A 26,421-nucleotide genomic window follows, 5' to 3' on the forward strand; every position below is an offset into this window, starting at 1 on the left:
GCAGTCGGTAAAGTTAAATCCAAGTGTCACTGGTTCTTTCTGTGTCGTCGTGAGCTTTGACTGCTGAAGCACCTGAGACGACCTCTTCCTCACACACCTATGGCAGGAGGGAAGCCACGCCCACATACCTGCTGCTTCTGCGTTGTAGCTTCAGTGAGTAAAAGCACGCTCCGTCAGACTGTCCTTCAACGACGTGGAAGACCACAACCAGCAACGACCCCCGTGTCTTCACTGACATGTAAAGGGTGCAGGGTAACCGTCTTGTTTCAGTGAACCACCTGCTGCAGGAATGTCGGAGGTAGTTGTTTTCTTTATAGTTCCACTCCGCGTGTTTCCCCGGCTGACCATTTGCGGATGTTGAGCACTGACTTTTCCACTAGGTGGGGCTATTGAATCTTGGAAGGCTATCCGCCATACTGTCATACTGTCATACTGTCACGAACAAAAAACTATGCTGAGAGTTTCTATCACGTTTTGGTGTCGTTCATGGGCGCACTGCTTCTGTCCACTGTTGTCCGTGTGGGAGTTTGACACACACACACACACATATTTACAACCACGGAAAGCAAGCAGGCTAAGAAATCAAACTACATGACGTGTTTTGTCCGTGTCGGTCGGTCTCCGATCAGTTTCAGTACTTCTTCTTCCTACTTGGGCAGTGTTGCCAGGTTGGTTCAAAAACGTATTCATTAGCCAGAAAACCCACCCAAGCTAATAGCTAATAATACCATCCTACAGCCACCTACATTGGCGGAAAGTCGCCCAATTTGGCAAGATTTCTTGGGCGGAAAGCAAGAACACTTGCTTTTCATATGACATATATAGTAGTAAATAGTAGCATTTTAGCCAGGTAAAAAAAAAATCACAAAATCATTTGCCTTTATTTGTGTTGACTATTGCAAATACGTCCAGAATGTAGACTACACAGTAAGATTACTTTATACACAATAAATTACAATCAACATAAGGATTTTACATCACAAAGTAATTTTCCTGATGCTTTACAGTATTTTGGTATTTTATATTTGCATGTATTTATTGATTGAGTTGTGTTTATTTGTTTCCCAGTGCTCTAATAATGAGAGTAGGGTACAATGATGATATCTCGTTTTGGAGAGTCCTGATGCTCTCTAGAGGTTTTATGTGTTTGTGTAAACCTGATGTGCTGTACAACAGTTTGTCCACTCCACTTACATAACTTGAAAAAATGGATCATGAGCAGCATTTGATATAATGCAATCGAATACAACAACACCATAAAATACAGCAAAACAACTAAACAAACAAACAACATAGTTAAGCCAACACCTCTCTATTTCATAAAGGTTGTATTTAATGAAGGGCTGTTTCATTGGATTGCATGTGTAGTTGTTCATCTGCTATCCCAGTGGTTTCCGTCTACTTGAAACTCAGCACAGGCTTCGGCCTCAGTGTGTGGACATGAGTTGTGAATAGTTCAACCAGAGGCTGAGTTTTTCTTCTCAGATTTTTTCATTTGAAGTCTTCTCAGAGGTTTGAAGTATTTAAAAAGAAAATAACAAAAACGAGAGCTTCATGAAGTTTATAAGGTTCAGTTTTGGTTGAAACTATTTTGGAGAGGAGTTGATTCAACTTTTCACATTTGCTGAAGGGGCAAAGTTTCTCTGTGCTCACCTCAAATCTGAGTTTAACATGTGTTCTATTCTGAACTAGTTTGAATGCTAACCGTGGTCACATGGTGTGCTCCCAGTGCACTTACAGGCAGGAGACATTTTGTGTCAAGCAGTTAAATTTTTTAAATGAAAGATGTTTGTTTATTCATGGATTGTGGAGTGTAGTTTTAAGAATTGAAGTGAATTATTTTGTGTCAGAACATCATTCAAGGCAGCGTGTTTTATATCTCTCAAAAACGTGTGTGGAAGGGATCAAAGGGCAAATTAAAACTGGTGAGTAGCTAATATTGATCTATTTGCGGGTGGATTCCCCCTTTAAACTGACGCAGAAGCTCATGAAACTCAAGCGTGCGAGCCTGCATGCGCACTCTCAGCCCATCGCCACCAGATGTCTCTCCTCACTAAGCCACAGCGAGGACGCCGTGAGTGAAGCCCGTGATAAATACCCGCAGAAACAGGGCTTGGTTCTGTCAGACCTCATCCACAGAAAATCCCAGGCTGCCATTGGAAGAGCCCGCTGGCAAGAGCGAGCAGGACGCAGACGCAGGAGATATCGCAGGAAGGCGCCGACGAACGCAGTGTCCATCACTTTCAGCTGATGTAACCAGACAGCGTATGTTGGAGTCAGTTATTTTACAATAGCAACTTCGTCACAAAAAAAGAACCAAAAGAAAGGCGAGAAAATGGGACATACCGCAATACCTATATTGATGGCTGTATTGTCCTACTGCGTGTGGGAAAACGTCGAGGTAAGAGAAACACAATCTGAATCATGTGTAACGATGGCGCACTGCAATTTTGCTGCACGTTTTAGCCGAATGTCGATGTGACTTTTGGACACAAACGCTGCATTTTATTTTTTGTACTTCATGTTCGACATTACGCATGCCACGCACACAGCTGCTGCTATCTCCATATTGCTGACACGCACTCTTATCTGGGGCAGGTTTAATTTGTAAATGCATCCGCGAGCACAGTCCCATGTCAACAAGAGTAATGACACGCAGCGTCCACTACACAAACGCAGGGATGGTGAAAGGATCTGAAATACTGTGATAAGATATCAATGGAAGCTCACACTCAGGACGCCAGTACGAGAGGCTTCATGAAGATGTGGTTGTACAGTGTGTTTGGCTCGCTGCGTCAAGTCTGGGCCTGTAACGGACAGCATGGGGAATGTCACACAGGCCTTTTGCTCTGTGGAAGGATGGAGATCAAAAACCCATCTCACTGCGTCCCATCTGGCCTTGTCAGAGGAAGAAATCACCTCGCATCCGTCCTTTTTTTAGAGGAGTGGTGCAGCTCTTGAGCAGGATGGAGTCATGCATATTCAATTGCTGTTCTGTGTTACATGTCATTAAAGACGCACTGATTAGATTAGAAAACACCCAGTTGAATCTTGCAGTGAGAATCAGGAATTTAAGGCTCATATTCATTCATATACCTATATCTATATTTCTATGCTGCCTTTGTAAAATGCATGCGAATAACTTGGTCATCCAAGATGGGATGACTTTGATATATCATTGGACATGCAGTGCCTGAGTGTGATACAGAGTGTATAATGAGAGATACGGGGTCATCCTATTGGCATCTGTCTCCATCAATAGCTAGTGAGGAGATAGTGAAAGTCTCTTGTACAGGGCGATGGATCAATGGGCCACCAGCTGCTCCCACCGGCCTCATCACGACTTTCAGCAGACACACACAGTTTGACGGTCTTTATTTCGTAATAACTTTTCAGTCATCCATCACTTCCCCTGCCCCCCCCCCCTCCCACCCACAACCCCAGATTGGAGCATGGCCACTTGTGTGTAGGAGCAAGGGAGGGGTGTTGGAGGTGCGTGTGAATGTGGAGGAGGGAGGATGAGTCACGATGTCCCAGCTGGAGCTGTGGCTCAGGTCAAATGTACTTTTCCACCTGGAGATGAAGAGTGAATGAAGCTGCTCCTGCTACAGCGTCTGACATGGAATATGGGGCATCTTGACTGTTGAGTCTCCCCAAGTTCCTAAGAGGATTTGTGAGATGTTTATTTATTAGCCATCTTCCACAGTGATTCTGTAACAGTCATAAAGCCTCTCCTTTCATTCTGAAATAATTTTCACTTCTCTAAGAGCCTTAGTGGGATTATCACTGTGCTGAGGAACAGGCTTTAGCTTCATATAAGGAGACCTGCCCATGAAGGTTTACGCTGAAGATTACACTGTGAGAGGGTTAGCTGGCTGGATTACTATAGTGGTATTAGTCCTAATAAAACTGTCAGCTTCCCTTAATTTACTCAACATTCCTCCGGCAGAAATGTGTGAATTGGACAAATTTGTTTTGCTCTTTCTTTTATAGTGTGATATTTAAATTTGTTAGTACATTGGGACAACATCTAATCAGAATATAATCACATTTGTAAATTCAATTTTCAATCAGTGTTCTGGATTAGTGAAGGCACAATGATTTTTTTTAGCTGAAATACACATTCTGCATCAACCCGTGTTGTTGTTGATGATTAGACAGACACATTGATACCAGGTTGTCACGGATGTCGAGTCCAGTAGTGGCTTCCCAGGTAGCTCAGCGGTAATAGCACTGACGTGTCGCAGCAGTCAAAGCATTTAGCTAATTGACATACTGAACAGTTCCCATCCTGATGCGAAAGGTCGTGCAAGAAAAGATGACAGAAACAACCACCTTCATGGGCAGCCTGTAAACGTATATCATGCAGTCAGACATTCATGGAGAAGAAGACGTTTGGATTAAATTCAATGTATTGGGTTTTGTGCGTCAAAAGCATTTATGGGGGTTACTTTTATCTATAATAGGAGTGGGCAATATGGATAACAAATCATTATAGTTTTGAGGGTGGGCAATACAACAATATATACTGTGAGATGACATAGATGTTCGCTATCCTTTGAACATCTTTTGGCACATCAGGTGTTTTATCTAAAACCTATTAAGTTGACTTTTAGAAAATAGTAAGAGTTTAGTTTTTGCTTTAAAAAATTCCTTAAGTGACTATTTGATTATCGAAATGGTTGCCAGTTATTTCTCTGTCGATCAACTAATTGATTAATCGACTAATTGTTTCAGCTCTTATTATTATATGAAATGTCATGCACCATTATAGAGGATTTCAGGTCATTGATTTGTAACACTGCCTGCAAAGGTCTAATACAACCAGAAATATTAAAGAAACAGCTCCTACTGCTGAAATGGTTCAGCAAAATGCGGTACATATTGTCATACCACCTGCTCTTTAAGATCACAAACATTAGGGAATCACAATGATATTGTGTCTACTCACAAATCAACAAAACATAAAGCAGCAGACTGCAGCTAGTGAGCTCACGTTTTGCTTCAACAAAAGCCCCACACAGGGAAATCCGATTTAAGAAAGCAATCACACAATCACGGCGCTTGTGTGTAGCCATATTTGATAAAAGGTGGGCTAGGGACTACAGGTATGCTCGGCTTTAGTCAACCAGTTCTGTGTTCATCAAGATAAATGGCTGCGGTGTGAAGCCTGAGCACTCCAGGCCAGAGAGGCTGCAGAATAACAGTAGTGAGAAACAAACCTACTGTATCTACAGCTTTCAGGAGGTGCAGAAGGATGCAAAGCACAAAGGGAGGAAAGGGAGGGAGAGAATAGGGAAGGAAAGAGTAGAAGGATAGGAAGCACATTTTAGTATGGTGGAAGATTAAATGAAAATGGTGAGTCACAAAGTATCTGTGCAACCCCCCCCCCCCCCCCCCCCCCACCCCACCCCCCCCCCCCCCCACCAGATCCCCACCAATAGCAATTTCAGGCCTTGTGCTGGAATACAGCCATACAGATTCATGCACCTCCCACCCCCATCTGCCTTTCCATGCAATAACACAAGAGGATTTGTTTAAAAAAAAAAATAAACAAGAAAAAAAAAAGATAAGGACAACCAGATCTCTCTCGCGCACACACACACACACACACTCTGCCCTACACTCACTTAATTAATTTTAGAGCCAAGAGATAATCGGGTTCCACTAATGGATTCCCGCGTGCTTACTATTCTCTACTATATCCGTGTGCCAGTGGGCATAAAACGTACCATTTTATTGTGTCACATGTTTTTTCCCCCTGTTCTCTGTATCCTGCTTCCTCTCCAAGGTGCAACACACACACACACACACACACACACACACACACACACACACACACACACACAGGACCTGGATTAAATCCTGCAGAGTCATTGTGAAATGAGAGCTACACTGTACCGGAGCAAAGGAGAGATGTAAATGTGCCTCAGCAATTGAGCTGTTACTAGAGGTGACAAACTAATGAAGTATATGAGTACACCCTTTCGGCCATTCTTGCAATCGACGTAACATTGAAACAGTGCCTTGTGTTGTGTGGTTCAGAGGGTTATTGGGGGGAAAGGGGGGCTCATAGGCGTTTAGAGAGTCTGGGGTGGAAATGAAGAAAGTATACATTTGTGTTTGTGTCTTCAGGCATGGAGTTCTCCCAGCTTTTCTGCTGAAAATAAATTGACATTAATTGCACATTTGCACGGCATCCTCCCAACAGGTTCAGGGAAGCTCTGCCAAATCCTGGTTTCGATGATTCAATCTCGTTTTCTGGCCTTTCTGAAATATTTCAAATTATGCGTCTCAGTCGGAGAGGGAGTAATTCCCTATTCAGAGTTTAATAATGTTGGCAAGGCTCATCACTTCATGTCATCTCTATAGCCTGTCATGCGTAACCTGATGCACTGCATTTGATGACTTAATTTCTTTGGCTTCCCAGACACACGTGGCTGTTTCTACGTTACACATAATACGCAAGGAATGTCATCAAAGAAGAATTTAGATTGAAGCTACTTTAAGTTTCCCAAAGATTACTTTACCTTTCATCATCCATGTTCTGAATGTCAGATATAACATATATGTAGATTTATGGGGCAATTTCAAGCCTGGAGTACTTGCAGATCAAACATGATTGCTTGCACCTATGCCTGCAAAAGCTGGATGACACTGTGTGGTTTGGATGTGTGCAAGTGTTTTCTGTGTGTGTGTATGCATGTCATGAGTTTGTCCCGTGCCACCTAGAGGGATTGAGATACTAGCATAGCCATCCTGATCACATCCAGCTGTGGCTCCTCTCCGGAGTCTTGCAGGGCAGAGATATCAGTAAGCCCTAATGGGTTGGATTTCTGTGGAAAAGTTTAATGCCAGGGCCAAGCAAGATGTTTAGTCCTGTCGCAGCCAATGGGAGTTTTCAGAGGACCCCCCCCCCCCCCCCCCCCCTCGAAAACATCTGCAGTGAGGCGATAACACTTGTCCTCCATGTTCAGGAGGAAAGAGACAGAGCACGGTGAAAGAGATTTCTGGTGGGGAGAGAGGGGATTGATTTGAGAAACGGAGAGCGTGAGGGTGAAGGAGGGGAGAGAGTGTAAGTGATGTAGAGCATGTAGAATGTTATGTGGGTTGCAGGGTGGAGTGCATGCTAATGGAGGGAACCCAGCCCTATTGCTACTCAGCCCGAGCAGCTGGGAGAGCACAGAGATCCATCTCTGTCATGTACATGTATTCACAGGTGGCCTTGAAATGAGACAGAGAAAGGGTGGGGGGGGGGGGGGGGCTGTGGCCAGAGTGGAGCACTGAGTTGTATGAAAGCAGGACTGCAAAATCAAATTTCCTTAACGGCCTTGGATGCAGGGTTTGAGAGAGTGTGGGGTTGTTGGGTCCACTGGGACTGATCAGGCCAGTATTAACCTTCTGCAGAAGAACATTGGAAGTCGTTCTGGAGGGAAATGGATGTACTTTTTGGCAGGTCATTTTTCGCTCAGCCATCATTTGCACACAATTGGCTACAAAACACACAGCTCTATCAGAAGGAATAAAAGCTCACACATTAATCCAAATGTAACAAAGGTTACAGTGGTATTGATGGGTAGGAAATCACTCACATACACACAATTGGGTCACGCAGATAAGCACACACACACACACACACACATCCACCACACACTTGCTGCTTTATAAAGATGGCACGCTGCAGAAGCTGCATCAATTATTGAAGGCCGTGGAAAGGTCTGGGCTCTCGCTCGTCGACGGGGCTTTGGCACTTGTCACGCACCCTCTCAACGCTCCGATGCATGTCCCCTCTCTTCATGCTACCTGGTTTTTATGTACCCCCCCCCCCCTTACCACCCTCCAGGTCCACTCCCCAGCCTCTGCAGAACACAAAAGAAAATCCCCCACGCCCGTCTCCTTCTTGCCTCTCCCCCCCTCATCCCTCCTCTCTGTCTCTGCCCCAGCCTCTTCTGTTCTCCCCCTGCCACATCCCAAAGGCGCTCATTACCCCGCCCATACCCACTCTCCCAGACACTGCTCCTCCATCTGCCTCAGCAGCTTTCAGTGGCCAGTGACATCTTTTCACTTTCCTTGTGATTGTTCTTGAATAATTCATGCTCCAAACTCACCCTTCGTTTTGTTATTTTTTCCTATACTTTGCTACTGACTGACTGTCTTTATTTGCATCTGCTGGTTCTCTATTCTCACTACACCTTACTAATGTTCTTAAACACATATTCAATCATTCAGACATACTACTCAACATGAACGAAGGAGTTATTTTGTGAGTTTTGTGTTGTAATTTGCCTGTTGTTTGTACCCATTCCCCCTTAATACATACCATCAAATTTCCCAGAATGCTTTTTGACAGTGCCCAGACAGCTGGTGTGAACATGTTGCATTCAGCTATGAGGTATATGTGCAAGCAAGTTAGCTTGATAGTACTTGTTTTGGACATTTAATGAACTGTTAGGCAACTAAGTTTAAGCACATAAATGAATGCATTTATTATCACCTGAAAAGAGACCTTTTTGTTCTATTGCTAGCAGTTGTTTATTTTAGCTAATGTGTTTTAGGATGGTATTTAGATTGGGAATTTGTAGAGGAGTGTGCACTTCCTGCAAAGGAGTCTCCAGCACACCCTCCTGAGACAAAATGTTCCCACAACATTTGACTTGATGCTCAGTATTCAGCAACCCCAGCATAGATTCTCCAAAGGCTGCCTGCAGTTGACTCTGCCTCTATTTTACACAGTACACACAGATGGCATGCCTGCTGTAAACAACTAGGCTGGTGGTACAAAGAGCTATAGATGATAGAGAGACTCAGGTGCTGCTGAGGATTAGGATTCAGCCAGTGATGAGGGGGGAGACAAATAGTATTTCATTCTTTCCTCAGCTCAGGGTCATTGTGCTCACCAAGGCCAAGATGTGCCAGTTAACAGCCAATACTCGCCCAAGCTCGTCTGACAAATTGGATACTTCGCATGAGTCTAGTGGTGGCTTGGAAACAGAATGTAATAAAAGTACAAAACACAAATGGAGGTTTCAGGCCCCGGTGAGGGGTCTATTGTACAGATTGTCTCAATGATTAAACCATTTTCCCTTCAGTTGGACAGTCAGTGGAGACTTTATGGCCTGAGGAAATGAGATAACACTAATATTTAATCTACTGAGTGATTCTGCAGCACAGACTGGCAGACTGCACAGCCAGCACACATTATCTCACCAGAGTGGCCCGGTCTAAAATAACACTGAGATGGCTAAAGCAAGACAGGACATGTCAGCCCGACATGATCTCAGTTATCATTATTATTTTTAGTTAGTGGATTTGTCAAACTGTGCTTTCTCGTGCTACTGGCAATGTCAAGTACTTGTGTATTGCAGTGCTTTCAAGATTAGCATTTGTTAGAATAGGCTAGAAGAGTAGTTGCACCACCATGGTACTTAAGCTAACTTTAGGTGATTCATCATGTATGTCTTGATTGACTGACTATGATGATCAGGTGATTCAAATGTACTCATGTAATTGTGGGTACTTGAAGGAAGTCTGGGAAGGACAGACAGTTGAAGTCGGTTAAAGCAATGGGAAGATAACACGCAGGCTGTGTGGCCCTGAAGCAGAGGAAGCAGGGGAACATGTGACTAATCAGTAAGTCAGAAACTGATTCACCACATTGAGATTTACCAAGGGCAGCTATTGAGCAAGAGTGGGATCATCAAAAAGAGTCCAATATAATGCTGTCACTTAATCCAGATCCCAATATATCGATATAAAATACTTTGATTTGTCCGACCAACAGTGCAAAGATATTCAATTTACCGTTATATGACACAAGGAATCTAGGAACAAGGAAGCTACAAAAAGTAGCAAATCTTGATATTTGAGAAACTAAAACCAGTAATTGTTTTCCATTTTTCTTGATTAATGGCTTTTATTATTAATTTATTAATATTATAGTATTATCAATTATATCACTGTCTTTGAAGTTATATGTGTACATTTGCAGGCTGAAGGTCAGATGCCACCAGGTCACTGTTCATATTTAGATGACAATTTGTCATATGCACTACTATATACATTTTTAGATAGACATTATTGACATAGTAGAAACATTTGTACAGTATTATAAGGGAAACGTTTAAGTTTTTGCTCGCTCTGAAGAGACACAAAAAGCCCAACTCAGCAGGGCCAAATCTTGCGTAAGTAATTTAAGCGGCATGTAAACAACCAACAGACAGTGATGGAGATAGCTAACCAACCATTAAGCCAGCAATCAGCGACTTGCCAAGGATAGAAAGTCAAACGTAACATATGGGGACTCTTTCACGTGAGCAAGAAAGAGAAAGAGAGAGAGATAGAGAGAGAGAGAGAGGCAGACTGATAACGGGCGGGAGAGAGAGACTGAGTGACATGCTTGAGATTCTGTAGGGAACCAGTTGCTACGACAACAGGGAAGGTAGCCGACTCCTGTGGGTGGTGTTACCATGGAAACCACCCTCAGTGGCCAAGTGATGCTGAGAGGGAGAACATAGAGGAGAGGGCTTAAAAAAAGTGTGTGTGTTTACGGGTTTGATGGGAACAAGTGAGACAGATGAAGACGACGACATGTGAGCAGAAGCGAGAGCGACAATGTGGGAGAGCGACACCAGCCGTGCGGCGCACTGTTTGTCTTTTTTTTTTTTTTTGCTTTGTACAAGTGGCAAGCCGGCCCCAGCGGACTCGGCATAAGCTGTTGATCCTGCTGTTCATTAACAGAGCACCTCATTACCATGAACAGTAGGCCAGAGACGCTGTGCAGGGCAACACACTGTCTGAGAGACCCGGGAAGAGGTCATCCCCTCAATATGTCTTTGCAGTTTGTTGGGATGAAACAGTTTTATCAGCGATGGTGTACGTTTCGACCCCTCGCTGAGAGTTAAAGACCAGTTTGTTCCCACTGTGGTGATACCACATGCCTCTGAATTAAAGCAATGACCCAACATGTTGTGAAGTTGAGTTAAATGATATATACATACATTACACGTAATGTGGTGTATAATGTATTGTTTGTGGTATGGATCTGGGGTCTCTGCCACTAATAAATATAATCAATTAATGCTTTTAGCTTTCTGGTCATGCCCCCACCTCAACAAATACATGTAATAGTAATATTAATAAATACACACAACCTCACACCACTGTGCTCTTACCTCACTTTCTCTTCGTGAGGCTCACACAACATATACATGCAACCTCAAAGCCTAATTTCCATAAGATGCATCTGCTAGACAGGCTCCCCGGAGAGCTGGCACGATGTGATCAGAATTGTATATGTGCATAAATAAGAGAGATGTATGAATGTTTTAACCCCTATTCCCTCTCCATTCTCCCCCTCCTCTGTCGCCCAGGATGCTGAAAGTCTCTGCTTGATTTATTGCTCTATACATGCACATTCAGTTCAACACGGTTTTATTTATTTGACATGCTTCAATTTAAAGACTCAATTCATTACAATCATTAAAAAAGCAAGATATAGAATACTTCTACAGCAGAAACAAGACAGAAGAGATTACCAGATTAACAGTTGCCTATTTACATATATGTGTTATTAAAGTGCAGAGAGCATCAGAGGTCATATGTCATATGGATGAAATGCATGAATGTCCCAAAGGACCCCTGAAAAGAATATGAACTTGACACATCATTTGATTTAAAGATTTCCGCTCCAAAGCAATTGAATGTGTTTCAGGGTGATTTTCCTCACTTCATGATGCTGTTAGTGTCAAGAAAACACTAGATAGACAGATCTGTAGAGGGTACATGCACCAACTATGTGCAATACTCAAAAAGTGCATGAAGTGACAGGAAAGTAAAAGTAGAACTGGGGGAAAGATGACATGCGGTTCCAAAGGAGAATACTGAAGAAAGACTTCAGTACAGATCGGCTACAAAGGCAAAAGAGTCAAAGGCAGAGTGAGGGGCATGAGAGGCAGCAAAGGCCCAGAGTGTGAGATAAGAAGGAAGCAAGAAGAAGCGTCAGATCTTATTGATGCTGGCTGCCTGCTGTTTGTCAGGGAGACCGTAGAAAGACAGTCTGCTCTTAAGTGGATCAATTATTATAGTCTTTTAACCTAAACATGCCCTCATTTAGGCTTTCAGATTGCCTTAATCTACTTACAATGTGCACAAGGACATTATGTTGTTGCTTTAAGACCTCCAGTCTCGTCTCCCCCTGCACAAACTACACACTTGTGCGATACCTCACTCGACTGTAAAATAAAGATCATTTGTATATATGTCCTCGGTCTGAAATTGAAAATTGTTTTACTTCCTAATCTCCATTAACCTGCTGAATTCAGGATTTGGTTCCAGGGTGGATTACCAATTTCACAGATCCAGCTCAAAGCCAGTCTGTCAGTCGTTTAAATGGGGGAGGCTTTTTCGTAACACTCAAAGCAAGGGGGAAAAAAAATACTGCTCTTGTCCTGTTGTGGCCTCAGGATAATGATGATTTGATGTAATTATGCGTTTTTTGTTATTAAAATATGCTGTTTTACTTATCAGAGCCAAAAGGATTTGAACTACGTGGGAGAAAAGGCAACAATAGCCAGCAGAAAACAATTGTCTTAATGTTTAATACGTTGTAGCTGTGACAAAGCACAACATTCACTCACTAATAGAAATTTGAACCTTCGAGTCCCAGATATGACTCAAGCCTTTTCAATGTATTTACCATATAAATACAGATTGGGAGAGCTTGTTTGCATTGTGTCAATCTCAATCTGCCTGCAGAAAATCCCTGATTCAGTGGCAATTGTGTTGACATTAGGATGTTTCAGATGGACCTGCAGTGCTCAAATCTCCGCTAAGCCTTTGATTCCTTCAATCCTCCGAGGTAGCTCTTCAGCTTGAAATGATATCTGGAGGCGCACAGTGTTTGGCATTAACATGTTGGCATTCCCATGTTGTGTTGCTTAACTGTGAAGGAGGTTCAGCAGTGTTATGTAACAGCAGAAATTCATCAACAATGCTACCAGAAGACGAAATCATTTCGTTTTTTGGCTGTGTGGAAGAAGCAGAGTCTTGCTGGCATTTAATGTTCTCGGTCTCTCTGTTTTTCTGGCTGGATTTCTGAAACGTTACTACGCAGCTGTTTGTCTCCCACATATCTGCAGGAGGCGGTGGCATAGGGAGGATGGTGAAAATGAACGATGCTTTGTGTTTCTGTCTTTTCTGGGAAAAAACATGCACAGTGTGGCGTCATTATGGTGTATGACTCAGAAGAAGCATTTGTTGAAGTGTGGGTGGAACAGAGAGGCAACATGCGTAAAAGTTCAGCCTGGTCTATTCAACACAAGTTTCACAATCACTTGTTTCATATTGTATATTGCTTAATACAGCCTTTCCATAGAGCTGGGAACACCACACATGAAATCTGTCTGTGGGAGTTTCCTGTTTTGTTCTTCTGATTGCACTGGACATTTTTGACTAGTTTTACCTCGGATGCTGCTGAAAGGCGAGAGAGCTCACAGGAAACATAACTGGAACAATATGGCCTGCACAATGGAAGTAAAACTCAGGTGTGTGCATTATAGAGTACATTATAAAGAAAGAAAGAGCAAGAGAGAAGCAGGATATATGTGTATGTCATGTGAGTCCCAGCTGGAAAAGGTGAAGTCTCTGTTCCTGTTGGTATGGGGCTTCTGTTGAGTCCCATGTTGCTATCGTACATCAGGGGAAACTGTATCCAACTAAGGTCATGTGATTCCAGGAGGTGTTAGAGACCTTTACAGAAGAAAGGAATCAGTCTTTCTCCTATTCCCTACCTGCAGCAGCCTGTAGAGTGCCAGTTGGGAAGATATAGGTTAAAATCTTGAGAAAGGATATGCCTCATACAAACAGACCCCAGCGGGCACAGCTCTGAGTAAACATACTCCAAAATAACCACAATCTTGAAATGGTTGGCACTGCCAGCCGCCAGATCTATGGAGTCTCTTGCAGAGATGCCATCTGACATGTCCTGTATTTTAAGCTATACTTGCAATTAAATGAAATTTTGGGAGCTGGTTTTGGCTGCTGTTTAAGACCTAGATGAACCCTGGTGATTATGGGGCCATCTGCTCCCAGTGTGCCCAGCTGGAGGCTGGACAGCTATAATCTGGACTGATGAAGCTTGATTTAGAGAAGGCTGTGATGTTTGTGCATCTTTACAAACAAAATCCACTGTCATAATGGTTGGCAATCAAGTATTGAAATGAGCATCCAGTTTAGTATTTAATAAGCAACTGTACAGCAGTATGTGGTTTACAGTAGGAAGCTATAGAACAATATATAAAACACAATGCAATATTTTCCGCTCTGCCCATCAGTCTCTTCTGAATAGAAAATAAATGGCTTCAATTAGCCATTAGTCAGAGATGTATAATAATGAGTGTCAATGTGCAGAGCTAACCTGCTCTATCCTCCTTTGTCCCCTCTGCACCATGTGAGTCTGGCAGACTAATGTTGCTACTCTCTAATAAGTACATGCCACACCAGGAAGAGGCCTGATGGAGCCTATGAATAATTAAGCAACATGATTACAATGATGAATGCTCCCAAATCTATCTGGCCATTTAGCACTGGCCTAGGGAGGGAGGCCAAACAGCAGAGTGTCAGGCATTGTGTGAAAGCTGTTAGGGGAGGGAGAGGGAGACAAGAGGGATATCAAGGATAGGGCGGCTGGGGTGGCTTGAGCTCAGCCTTGAGAGGAGTTGGAGGGAGCGAAGAGAGGGGAATATAGAGAAAGCGTGAAGGAGGGGCCCAGAGAGCAGGAAGACACCCACTATTCAGCCATCTGTGCTGCGGAGAAGCACAAAGACACACACAGGAAGGCCTGTTTGTGTGTGCGTGTGTGTTTCATACATGCATGGGTTATGCATCGATGAGTCCTATTTGTACGTGGGTGTGTTCTCCACACGAGTGATGGCAATTGGCCAGCCCATAATGTTATATTAACCAGGAGCAATACTAGCCAACAAGGCTTTTCACACCAGAAGTGACAAAGCTTCTAGTCTGCACGGTACAGAACTCACTGCAGATAGATTTAATAGTAACAAATTCGTTTTTTTTAATTGCATGCATCACCAACATAACCTTATGGCATTTCTTGGGAAATGTAATGACTTGAAGTATGTAAACTCAAGCAGAGATCAAATGTATAATGTAGAAGTGTTGCTGCCTGGAGCTTTGATACTTCAAGACCACGTCCCTTCTCCATGCACCTTGCAAGTAGGTGAAGATGTGCCAGAACCCCTGCTGTAATCGTAACTCTCCAGTTGATACCCGGTGGCTAAGTCCTAACCTATGGCATATGTTTAAGTTCTGTAATGTCAAATCACCATCATATAATAGAAAGGCAGTAACCAAAGCAGATCCTGGAAGTTTTTTACTCTTTGTGATATATGGTTGTTTGATTACATTGTCACTATATGGTATTTTCGTTAGATGGGACATCCCAGATCCCTGTTGCTAAGTGGGGATTAGCTCCTCAGGGGTCTGATGTCTCTGGTAAATGATAGGCAGCTTGCTTGACATTTGATAATTAACCAGAGAGTCTGTTTATCTATTAGCCGGTGTATTTTGAGTGGATTTGTATACTGCTTTAAACAACATAAGCATGTGTTGCTTATGTTCTCCACTAAACATATGGACAGATACACACATGTTCACCTTGTACTAACACAAATACATACATACATGTAACTCGGATAATTTAGAGCATGTAAGGTAACAAAGCAAAGTACAAAGTACAGAACACATTAATTACAATTGTATGCAAGGGAGTACAAATGCTTTAAGATATCAAAGACCCCTGTTATATACATAACATGATGTGTTGCTCCCTGCACAACAGCACTACACATCTTCGTGAAGCCTCTGATACATTTATGGCATGGTTCTCCAGTGTACTGTCTGGCAGCAACTTGTAAAAGGTGACAAATGATGGGTGGGCTCCTCCTCTCCGCCTCTACTGCTCTGGCTTGCCTGCCAGGGCCAGGAGATTGCATCATTACAGAGGATGAAGTCATCCTGCAACATAAGGGTGGAACAGGTGCTAAAAATTTAATTAGAACAGGGTGGAAGACGCTGGAGGAACATGTAAATGTACTGGCCTGGCCCAAACTCAGCCCTGAAGTATTTATGTTGCAAGATCAAATCTGTTGTAGGCTCTTATTTTGGGTGCTCCATACTGCAGCATCATTTCCTCTACTAGAGGGATATCTGTGAAAATATAATTAAACATTATTGTATCTGCATCAGCTGTCCCTCAACTTCTGGTCCAGCGCACAGTATGTTCTCGTCTCCGAGGGATCACTTAGTTTCCTTGTGATGCTTTCTGTAATGGTGACTGTGGAGGTACAAAGTGATGCAGGACAGTCAGTGTGCAGCAGATATGGAGAAGCAGAGCAGAGAAAAATAGAATATCAAGGGAGCTAACGGAGGCAAAGAACCTGGTGATATTAAGCATCGATTGGCTTTCTGTCTGTTCACTTTTATTAATGATGCAGCATACTCCGCAGAGGGGAGCTGACAGGCTTCTGGGCTGTCTGCCTGTTCAGCCTCATCAGCACTAGGACATGATATGTGGGACTCAGGATGGTTGAACAGCACTCCCTTGCCAACCTCTGAACCCCCCCACCCTACAATATTTTCTCACTGAGACATGGAGAGCGGCTCTGCAGCCTGAGCTTTACTGGAGAAGAAGCATAATTGCTGACAGATTGTGAACATTATTGTGGAGCTACCTGGATCAGTGTGCCTCAGCTCCTGATGGAGATGGGGAATGTCCAGAGACTTACACTGCCGTGCTCACACCACAAGAGTTTTAACACTCTAAACTGTTATTGGCATCAAAAACGAAATTGCGTACCACCAAGACACTGAAAATCTGTGACCATGTTTGTCTGTCCAAAGGGAATTACTGCTATAAATTGTAAATAGAAAACAGGGACAAAACAGCTTAATCAAGGCACAAGAATGTAATTCATTCACTGGTAGCAAAAGTTATTTTTAGCTATGAATGAAAGCCCTGTCCTTCACAACAGAGGTCTATTGTCTGTGTCTATTTAATCTGTATCTAGTGAATACAGCGACGTGTCTAACTAAAGGCTTCAAAGCATCGTGAGAAAAGCACATTGTACTCTGAATTTTTGTAAACATTACCTGCCTGTTCTGGTTCATTTGAGAACACTATAAAATATATAAAAGTTAAAGCATTTTTTAAAATAATGCTCAGTAATATTAAATATATGTTGTGAATCATCTACAGCCATGGTAGTGGCTATACTTAAACCCTAACGCTAGAATGACGATGCTGATGTTAAACAATGTTTACCATGTTCACCACCGTAGTTTAGCGTATTAGCATGCCCACATTCACTAATTAGCACGTAACAGTCTTTAGTTCTGCAGATATTTGGTCAAACAAATTCAAATGTTGACCTGATGATGGTGCCAGAGGAAAAGTCAAGGGATCGCCACATTTTGACACATTGTCTGATTACCATGAATGTCTCTATTACATTTCATGGCAACCATTCCAGTAGTTCAGATATTTCACTAAATATTTCACATGTTGCTTGCATGGTTAAATGTATTATTTATTGTTCACCTCAGCTGCACTAATTGGTACTTGATATGGGAGACAGTTTGTATGTTTGATCTGTATGCCTGAAAGCGTAGGAAATAAAGTAGGTGGTGAACAGTGTGCAGACTTTTTTTTATTATTGTAAACATCATACCTAGTTACGCAATAACTTCCCTGCTCTGTTTGCTCTTGTTGACTGACCAGTTTGCCATTTAAACAAGATTAGCAACTTGGCAGATCCTCTCCACTGTCCTGTCGCACAGACAACAGCACTCTGGTACATAAACGGTTGTGCAGTTCTGTCCTGGTTGGATATTGGAGTTGATTTCACAGAAACACCAGTGATATGTGATCTAGGGCTTAAGAATGATAGACATAATGTAATTAATTAAGTGTATATTAAAATGGAATTGCCTGTCTTCATTGTAAATGCTATCTAGTTTAGCAAGTAATCAAGGTTCTATGTGACTAAAACATGATCAAATAAACAAAGCAAATGAAAACAGTATGTTCTTGAAACAAGTACAGTCAACAACAACGTTTACTGGAATGAAACCAGACATCTGTCGTCATGCCCGGGTTCAAGCACAGTCTTGCCAGATGTTTCCCAGACTCCTCAGTATTGCGTTTAACTCATTTCCCAAGTCAGTGTTTATTTTAACAAAAAAGAGTCCCACAATCTGACCGATCTACATGAAGCACTTTGTAAATAAAGATGACAAATACCACAAAATACATTTAAATCCAGCAACTGATACTTCCTAAAAGTATTCTTACAATTTTTGGGAATGACTGACGACAGTTTCTGTTATTGCTGTGAGAATACAATGACACAGTACAATGAAACACCTACAAAGGCACTGTGGGGCATTCGCACAGCAGAGCAGAGTAGAGTGGGTCTGTGTGACGTCAGCCCAAGTGATGTTTATGTGGTGCTGTCGCTGTGCCTGTCTGTGATCATACTCCGAACTGGGTCAAAAACAAGCAGGTTTCTTGCTGCCGTGGAGGAACAGACCACAAGTGTACGTCTTAAAACTGTATTTCTTATTAGCGGTCATCACGAGAGGGAGATCTAATCTGGTCCCAGATCAGGCTAGAGATTGGGTGTGCTGCCTTGCTGTACTGGAGGTCAGGGCCTCAGGCTCCTGATGGACTACTATTGATTGGGGGGAACGTGGCGATACAGTTGCAGTCGCTCAGCATTGATTTTCTGCAAGTGCAGTAGTGGAGAGCAGGCAGAAAGAGAGAGCTGGACCAGGGGGAGCTGCCAGGTTATCTTCTCAAATATCCGGAAGTATTTTTTTTTTCTTCCTTTGTGGCACTGACCTTCCCTGAGTCAAAGAGATATTTCTATTTAGACATTAGCTCAGCAGCTGTAGTAGACAGACTGTTTCAGCAGCTTCAGCAGTGTGTTCTTGTGCTTATCCAACAATACACTTAACAAACAAAAAGCTCCAATCCAGCGCACAGTCATTCAGTTTTCACTCTAGGAGAACAGTTTTCCAAAGCTTACTAAAGTTATTTTAGATTTCTGAATATGTTTTCCTTCAGAGCAGCCATTGTTTCCATTTGTTTACCTGTGGGACAGTCATCAACTTGCAGGGACTTGAAACTTGCTTGAGATGGGTAATCCATCACAGTGAAGGTGTCAGCAAGTGCTGACAGCCAAAGTTTTAGAACTGGCAGCAAAGCCGCATTGTTTCAGAGAGCAATTTTGTTGTAAAGACAAAACAATGGGAAAACATGCACAACAAGAAAAGGAACATATCAATTTTGTAGCATTTAAAAAAAAACAAAGCAACGAAAGCAATTTTTTGAATCTATATTGTTGCATGTGACAGACTTTCAGCTACAACTAGCACATAATGATAACTTTAGAAAACATATAAAAGTGAGCGTTATGTTTACAGCCCATGAGCCTGAAAGTGGTTTAGAAAAAAAGATGATGTTCACTGTGAGGAATTATCTGTCTCAAGCTACTTTGTAAGCCTTTGCTAATTGATATTCAAACAATATTGAAATTAATTGAAAAAACTGTGGCCTAAAAGGCATTCATAAATTAAAAAAAAACCCTGGTATGCTTTGGGAAATGGTCAGCAGTAATGAAAAGTAGATCCGTAATTTGTAAGAAATCTGCTAGGACATGCAGAAACACAAACTCCTCTTAGCGTAATTATGGTGCACAGACTGCTCAGGGCTTATTATATTTATTGTACATTTACTCAAAGGGGTTTTATATATTTATTTTATTCTGTATGAATTTTAATTAGGACTTCAAACACTTGAGCTCCGGTCGGCCAAAGCAGGGCCTCCCTTTGATCAGGCGTCACTCTCCCATATTTTCTCTCCTCCGTTTCTTCCCTTTGGGCAACTTCCTTCTAATTGGCTCAGCGTCGCTCATCTGGTCTGTCGTCAGTAGGTCTATCTGTCTGTCTGTCAGCGCAGATGAAAGGATATGAGCTATACATGAGGCTCCAGGGTGCGGGATGCCTTTTTGATGAGTTTCAGAGTTGGACAGTAAACACTATCGCATGTTCTCTACCATGAGTGTTACTGTCAAACGATGCACTAAGAAACCCACAGCTTTTAGTTGAGCTAAGTGACCTGCAGGAGACTGCGTGCACATCTCGGGTATACAACTCATTTCTGCACCAGAGATGACTCAGACATCCAGTGGAACATGATATACTTTTGTTCTTCCTCATGATTCTTGAGGGCTTGCTGCTGTCATGTGTTCTGTTTTGTATGTTAATTTTGACGAAGTCCTTGTCTGTGCTGTTTTTAGAGCTTTTTCTTCCCCACCTAACCCCTCCCCTCCTTTACTCCTCCCTGGGCTCTCTCTGTCTGTGCTGTGTGTTAATGTAGTGAAGTGGCCCATCAGTCAATGAGCTTGTATTAACACCTGACTCCCAGCCCTAGCTGCTGTTTGTTCCTCTATGCGGGGTCTCCTGGGCCCTCCCCCAGGCAGAGGCAACATATCCCGTGATCAATAACAACATCCTAGAAGGCCGCTGGAGGAGTGGAAGGGGAGGAGGGGGGGAGACAGTCTTTTACATACTCATGTATGTTTTTGCTCTACACCTTCTTCTTCATCCACCATCTTTTGTCCGCTGCCAGCAAACAGAGAGCATAGGCCACCATTCAGTAAGTCAGGCTTTTTATTGGCTCTTCACTTCAGGGTCACTTCAACAGGGAGTCGTCTATGGATCTTTCCTGAATTTTAGGTTTGCCGATTTTCTCTTAAAGCTCAACTCACCTGTGCATTAGCTTCCTCTTTCTTCCTATACATTCTCGCCTCTCTGTTTCAATCTTTCTCTCACTCTCAGTCTTGCACCCTAGCTCACACTCTTGGTCTAATGTGGGATAGTGCTGGAGTGCATTTAGGAATTATCTGTGGTCTACCCGCCCTGGATCAGCTTCAAACACATTATTATGTGCCACTGTGTTTGTATCGACTCCTCCTCACCTCTCATGTGTCTCTCCCCTCCCCTCCCTATGCTCTCTAGGCTCTGGCCATGACTGAGGTGAACGGGCCAGGGCCCCAGGTGGCAGAGCCACAGATTGCCATGTTCTGTGGCCGTCAGCTCCTGCACATGGACCTACAGACTGGCCAGTGGGAGCCGGATCCTCAGGGCCGCCAGGGCTGCTTCAAAGAGCCCGGCGAATTCCTGTCCTACTGTCAGGAGGTAGGGTCCTGAACCTTGCAAGGGAAATAACATAAACATGAACAACTGTAATGAACACCAGCCTGGATCAATACTTCTAAATCAACCGTAATGGCAAAGTAGTCCGGAGCTGCTTTTGAGAGAAAGTAGCATGAAATCAAAAAGACACTGTAGAAGAAGTAGAAAAAATAAGTTAAATTTCATATTCTTTTTCTCTAATTTGGTTTGTCCAACACCTCTCCTATAAATCTATATATTTAACCATATATAGTGAAGTGATGGTGGCCTGTTGGAATATTTCAGTATTTCATTTGTGCCACCATCCATTTTTCCTCCTCTTGTTACCTGATGTGTGTACTCTTAAACATCTACTGTAAGGTAGTCAGTGGTACACATACTCTCCACATACTCCACCTTCAGATGTATTTACTTGAAGTAAAGGCGACCAAGCGCCATCTGGAGGTCAAAGTAGGCCTAGCTTCTACAGAGAGCAGCAGCCATGAGCCTGAATGGACTGTAATGCGATTAGCTGACACATTATGCATCTGTGATGGCCTTTTCACAAAAGCTTCCCTTTTTTTCCTTGACATTTGTGAAAGAAGCATTTTAGTGTGCATTCAGACTCTGGGCCAGCTACATTTCTCTCACTATTAAACGTCCATTATGAGTTTGTGCTTCAAATGATTCGCCTACATTTTAAATGAAAGTAGTGAGATGTGAAATTGGAAATATTGAAAGACAACAATGTTCACTGAAATGATAACTTCTGTATGCCATGTCTAACGTGGCTTCAGACAAAGGCCTCACACAGCTTCGTATAAGTAGTTAGAGAATATGTTGCATGACTCTTTCCCTTGTTAGTCCTCTCCCCACTGACTGTGCTCTCCCCCTCTTCTTCCCTGATCCTGCTACTTTTATTCTACTCCTTTCAACCAATCCCGGAACCTCATCTCCAACCAATTTTTCCCTGCCCACTGCCCCTCTTGTCTTCAATCCCTCTGTTCTGTCCATCCATCTATCTGTTTCTGTGTCTCTGCTGTCTCTGCATGTACCTGTACGTCCAGATGTACCCAGCACTTCCGATCTCCCATATAGAGGAGTCAAAAAGACCTGTCACCATCCCCGCCTGGAGTAAGAAAGGTCTGGGCCAACGGCAGACACACCCCCTCATAGTCCTGCCCTACCGCTGCCTAGGTAAGAACAACACACCTCACTGCCATTAGACAATAACACTACCAAGAATACATAGGTTTAGATTTCCTGTGTGTTCTGGCAGAGAAAGTACCTCCTCAAGTGACATTGGATAGAATAAATAAGCATAAAGAAGCATCCTTAATATTTCTAGATCTTAGATCTTCGATTAATCTGTTTCATAAAATTAAGATTTGTTTTAAGCATTTGGCCTTTATTTGATAGTGGACAGTTGAAACAGAGAGGGGAGAGAGACCCAACCAGATTCAAAGCAGGGACATTACTTTGAACACTAGACCAACAGGACACCCCTCTGGAACAGTTTGGGAAATACTCTTATTGGCTTTCTTGCAGAGAGTTAGATGGAAAGATCGATACCACTCTCATGTCTGTCCATTTAAATATGAAGCTGCAGCCGGTTAACTCAGCTTAGCTTAGCTTAGCACAAAGACTGGAAACAGGAGGAAACAGCTTGCCTGGCTCAGTCCAACGGTAACAAAATATACCTACCAGCACCTCTAAAACTCACTAATTAAAATGTGTAAAAATGAACAAAACAAAAGCAGACAAATGAAACGTTTTACATTGTAGTATTTGTATGAATTAAACAAATAATAACATGTTACATCTGGTTTGCTCAGTGGTATCAATCTTTTTATCTAACTCTCTACAAGAAAGCCAATAACCATATTTCCGGAGTTGTCAAACAAGATACAATAGGCCAGACCACAAGTTTAGTTTTGAAAGTCTACGGCAAAACATGTAGTCAAGATTTCAGGAGCAAAGTTAAAAAAAAATAAGCCGTTACATAATATGCAGTATATTGAATAAAGTTAAGTGTGACACAAACCATAATTCTGTGTCAAATAAATGAATTTACATGAATTTGTTCTTACCTGTTCCACTAATACGTAAGCTAACAAGATAAGCATAATTTCAGTACCTCATATGACTTCACATTGATTTCACTCATCTCTCCCAGTGCCAGAGCTTTCTACTTTCTACAGTGATACAAAGCAGGATGTGCAGTTTAACAGACATAAAGCACCATGTGCAGTTATTGCAGAGAGGCCGTGCCTGCTGTAAGCCACCAGGGGGGCAGAGAGGCTAACAATGGCTGATTGAATGAATGAATGAGTAATGAACAGTGAGTCACCCTGGATTCATGAAGCATTGTGATTCTTATGCACAGCGCTGTGGAACTGGCTCTAGCTTGTTTGATTTCTACTGTACTACCTGTTGTGTGGGTGAACACTTTCCTTTATGCATGAGCTCTAAAGAACAGCATGTAATAATGCTGTTGTATGCTGTAACAGGTTTCAAATGAATGTAAAATATAGACTAAAACCTCTTCTTAATTTATGTATGGTTTATTTTATGAAACAAAGTAGTCATCTGCATTTATGATCTCTGTATTAAATGTGGTCTATTAAGCAAAGCACATTTTTACTTCATGTCCTTGACTTGCTACTGTAGCTGCAATTTGTCAGTTCAAAGTGCTTGCAAAGTGCATTACACATTTATGCTTTCTGTCAGCCCTAATTTATGCACCCCAACTACTATTCTAGTTTTCTATCACACTTCTGTTTCATGTATTCTCTGTATCGCGCAGCTCATGTTCAGTCACACACTCTCTTTCTGTCTCTTTCTGTCCTAAAGCACAGTCCTGTTTGATGTTTCATTTTCAAATACAGAACCGAGGTCTACTCAAGTCTGAAATTTGACTCGTTTAATACTCACGCTGTTTAAAATCATCTTACGCTGACCTCACCCTTTCTTCAATCCTGCTGCAGAGGGCGAGTATGTGAGCGAGGCCCTGCTGGTGCCCGACCGATGCCGCTTCCTCCACCGGGAGCAGATGGATGCTTGTGAAAGTTACGTGTACTGGCACAACATTGCTAAGGAGGTGAGAAAGACAGATAAATGTGTGATTTTTAGATGTTTCAAACTGTGGAATGAAAGCCTATGAGTAAGGGAAAGAAATGTTTACAGCCACGTTAAAGCAGGAGGGTCATTTTTATGAAACTGTCCACTGGTGCATTTTGCAAGTTTAACTTTTCATGTACACAGTGAACTTTCCAGTGCAGTTTCAAAACCTCTTGTGTAGCCAACCCCAGCAGCAATAGCAGACTAGACTAGACAAGCCTGTACAGTGGCGTGTTGTGTAGACTTCACCAATTCTCCTACCTGAGGTGTTACAGAGCAGAAAGGTGGTAGAGTTCAAGCTGTAACACGCCTTCGTATCACCTCCTGTCAACTTCCTATATTCAGAATGCTGTCTTGTTATAATTAGAATTTACAGCGTTATATGCTATAATAGAAATTTCAACCTCAATATACATTGTGTTTTTAACTTAGTGGACCTGATTTCCTCCCTCTCAGAAATGCACTGCAGACAATCTGGAGCTCCACAGCTATGGGATGCTGTTGCCATGTGGAGACCATTTCCGGGGGGTCGAGTATGTGTGCTGTCCAGGCCGAGGGAGTTCCAGCGGTAAAGGAGAGACAGAGGAAAGAGACGTCCCTGCTGTTCCTCAGACACAGACCAGCGGGAAGCTCAATTCTATGTAAGATGATTCAGCTTGACCACATGCAGATGTTGGACGGTGAGTCATTGCATGTTGGCAGTTGTCAGAGTAATGACTGTTCCACTTCTCCACAGCACCAAAGTGACTCCCCCAACTCCAAGCCCCTCTCCTGACACAGACATGGACGAGGCCGATATGGAAGAGGAGGACGATGAAGTGGTGGAGGAAGAGGAGGAGGAAGAGGAGGAGGAAGTTGATGAGGAGGAGGAGGAGGCGGCGGAAGAAGAGGAGGAAGAGGAGGAGGCAATAGCTGTGAAAGATCAAGAGGAATATGAATACCCCATTGACTCAGGTCCCTACCAGACATCAGACTATCTGGACTCCTTCTACTATGAGAAAAGCCACAAACCCACCACCTCTGCACCTCTGATGAAGGGAGACAGCAGTGAGTGTCTCATTTTTTCTCTTAATCCTTTTCTTGATTATCCTTTTCCAAGAATTTTCTCTAATTCTTGGCCTGTAGTGAGTGTCAGCCTATACTCTGCACATATGCATGCAGGTGGTATATGCATGCCACTTACATGCACACAAGTGTCTCTTTCTAAATATATATGGGAGCTGTATTTGGTGCTCATTTCCTTTCCAGCTCAGCCTCCCATCATTCTGCACAGACCACTGACCTCATGGCCTGTGTCAGCTAGATCTGGTGCCTATCACACACCCACAGCAACCTCCATTTACTGTAGTAAATGGAACAGTTGACCACTATACACATGAACTTCAAACAAAAGCAGGAAGGTAACTATGATAGTTCTCATCGTCTGTGTAGGAAACAATTGAAAGAAAAGCGGTTATGTTATGGTGTAGTCACAGGTTTTCAACAGTACTAGTACAAGTACACTCTTGCTATTGTCTGTTTTTCAATATATTTTCCTTTTTATTTGGACAGTCATTACACGTATACATGTAATACAGCAGGTAATTGTTTTTTATCACTTTACATCTGGAAAATATATTTAAAGTTTGTAAGTAAGTAAATATGAAAAAAATGTAATGCAACAAGGACATACTGCTTGCTGCATGCACATGTTGATATTTACTTATCCAGGGTTTCTTACATTCAACATTATAACATTTATTTCAATTACAACAAGTGGAGTTTATGTACTGGAACTAAAAGTCTAACCCAGATGGTGTCACATAGTCAGTCCAGGCCTCCCAGCAACTTTCAGAGTTGTCCTGAGCCTCAAAGCAAAAGTCACAAAAATATGATGAATTGCATTTAACTAATCCTCAACCATTGGAATGTTTGATTTTATCAATGTCCTAGTAAGAGCTGCATTATTTACAATAATATTGAACACGTGTTTATTTTCAAAACCATGAAGAGTATGCCGTCTCTTACCCAGATAGAATATCTCACAGCAGAATGTAATTTCAAAACTCT

General features: G+C 42.5%; 1 protein-coding gene across 2 annotated transcripts in view; it reads left to right on the forward strand.

Annotated features, from left to right (window-relative positions):
- Positions 1 to 2,212: 2,212 nt before the first annotated feature.
- aplp1 (amyloid beta (A4) precursor-like protein 1) overlaps positions 2,213 to 26,421 on the forward strand; it is a 29,820-nt gene continuing 5,611 nt past the window's right edge. For both annotated transcript variants that reach the window (XM_070911368.1, XM_070911367.1), the window contains exons 1-6: positions 2,213 to 2,401; positions 21,097 to 21,276; positions 22,320 to 22,449; positions 24,240 to 24,352; positions 24,829 to 25,013; positions 25,109 to 25,419. In XM_070911368.1, coding sequence (XP_070767469.1) covers positions 2,336 to 2,401; positions 21,097 to 21,276; positions 22,320 to 22,449; positions 24,240 to 24,352; positions 24,829 to 25,013; positions 25,109 to 25,419 — 985 coding nt within the window. In that variant the 5' untranslated portion in view covers positions 2,213 to 2,335. The remainder of the gene's footprint in view (positions 2,402 to 21,096; positions 21,277 to 22,319; positions 22,450 to 24,239; positions 24,353 to 24,828; positions 25,014 to 25,108; positions 25,420 to 26,421) is intronic.

This window comes from Enoplosus armatus, chromosome 9, assembly GCF_043641665.1.
Source record: "Enoplosus armatus isolate fEnoArm2 chromosome 9, fEnoArm2.hap1, whole genome shotgun sequence".
Taxonomy (NCBI): Eukaryota; Metazoa; Chordata; class Actinopteri; order Centrarchiformes; family Enoplosidae; genus Enoplosus; species Enoplosus armatus.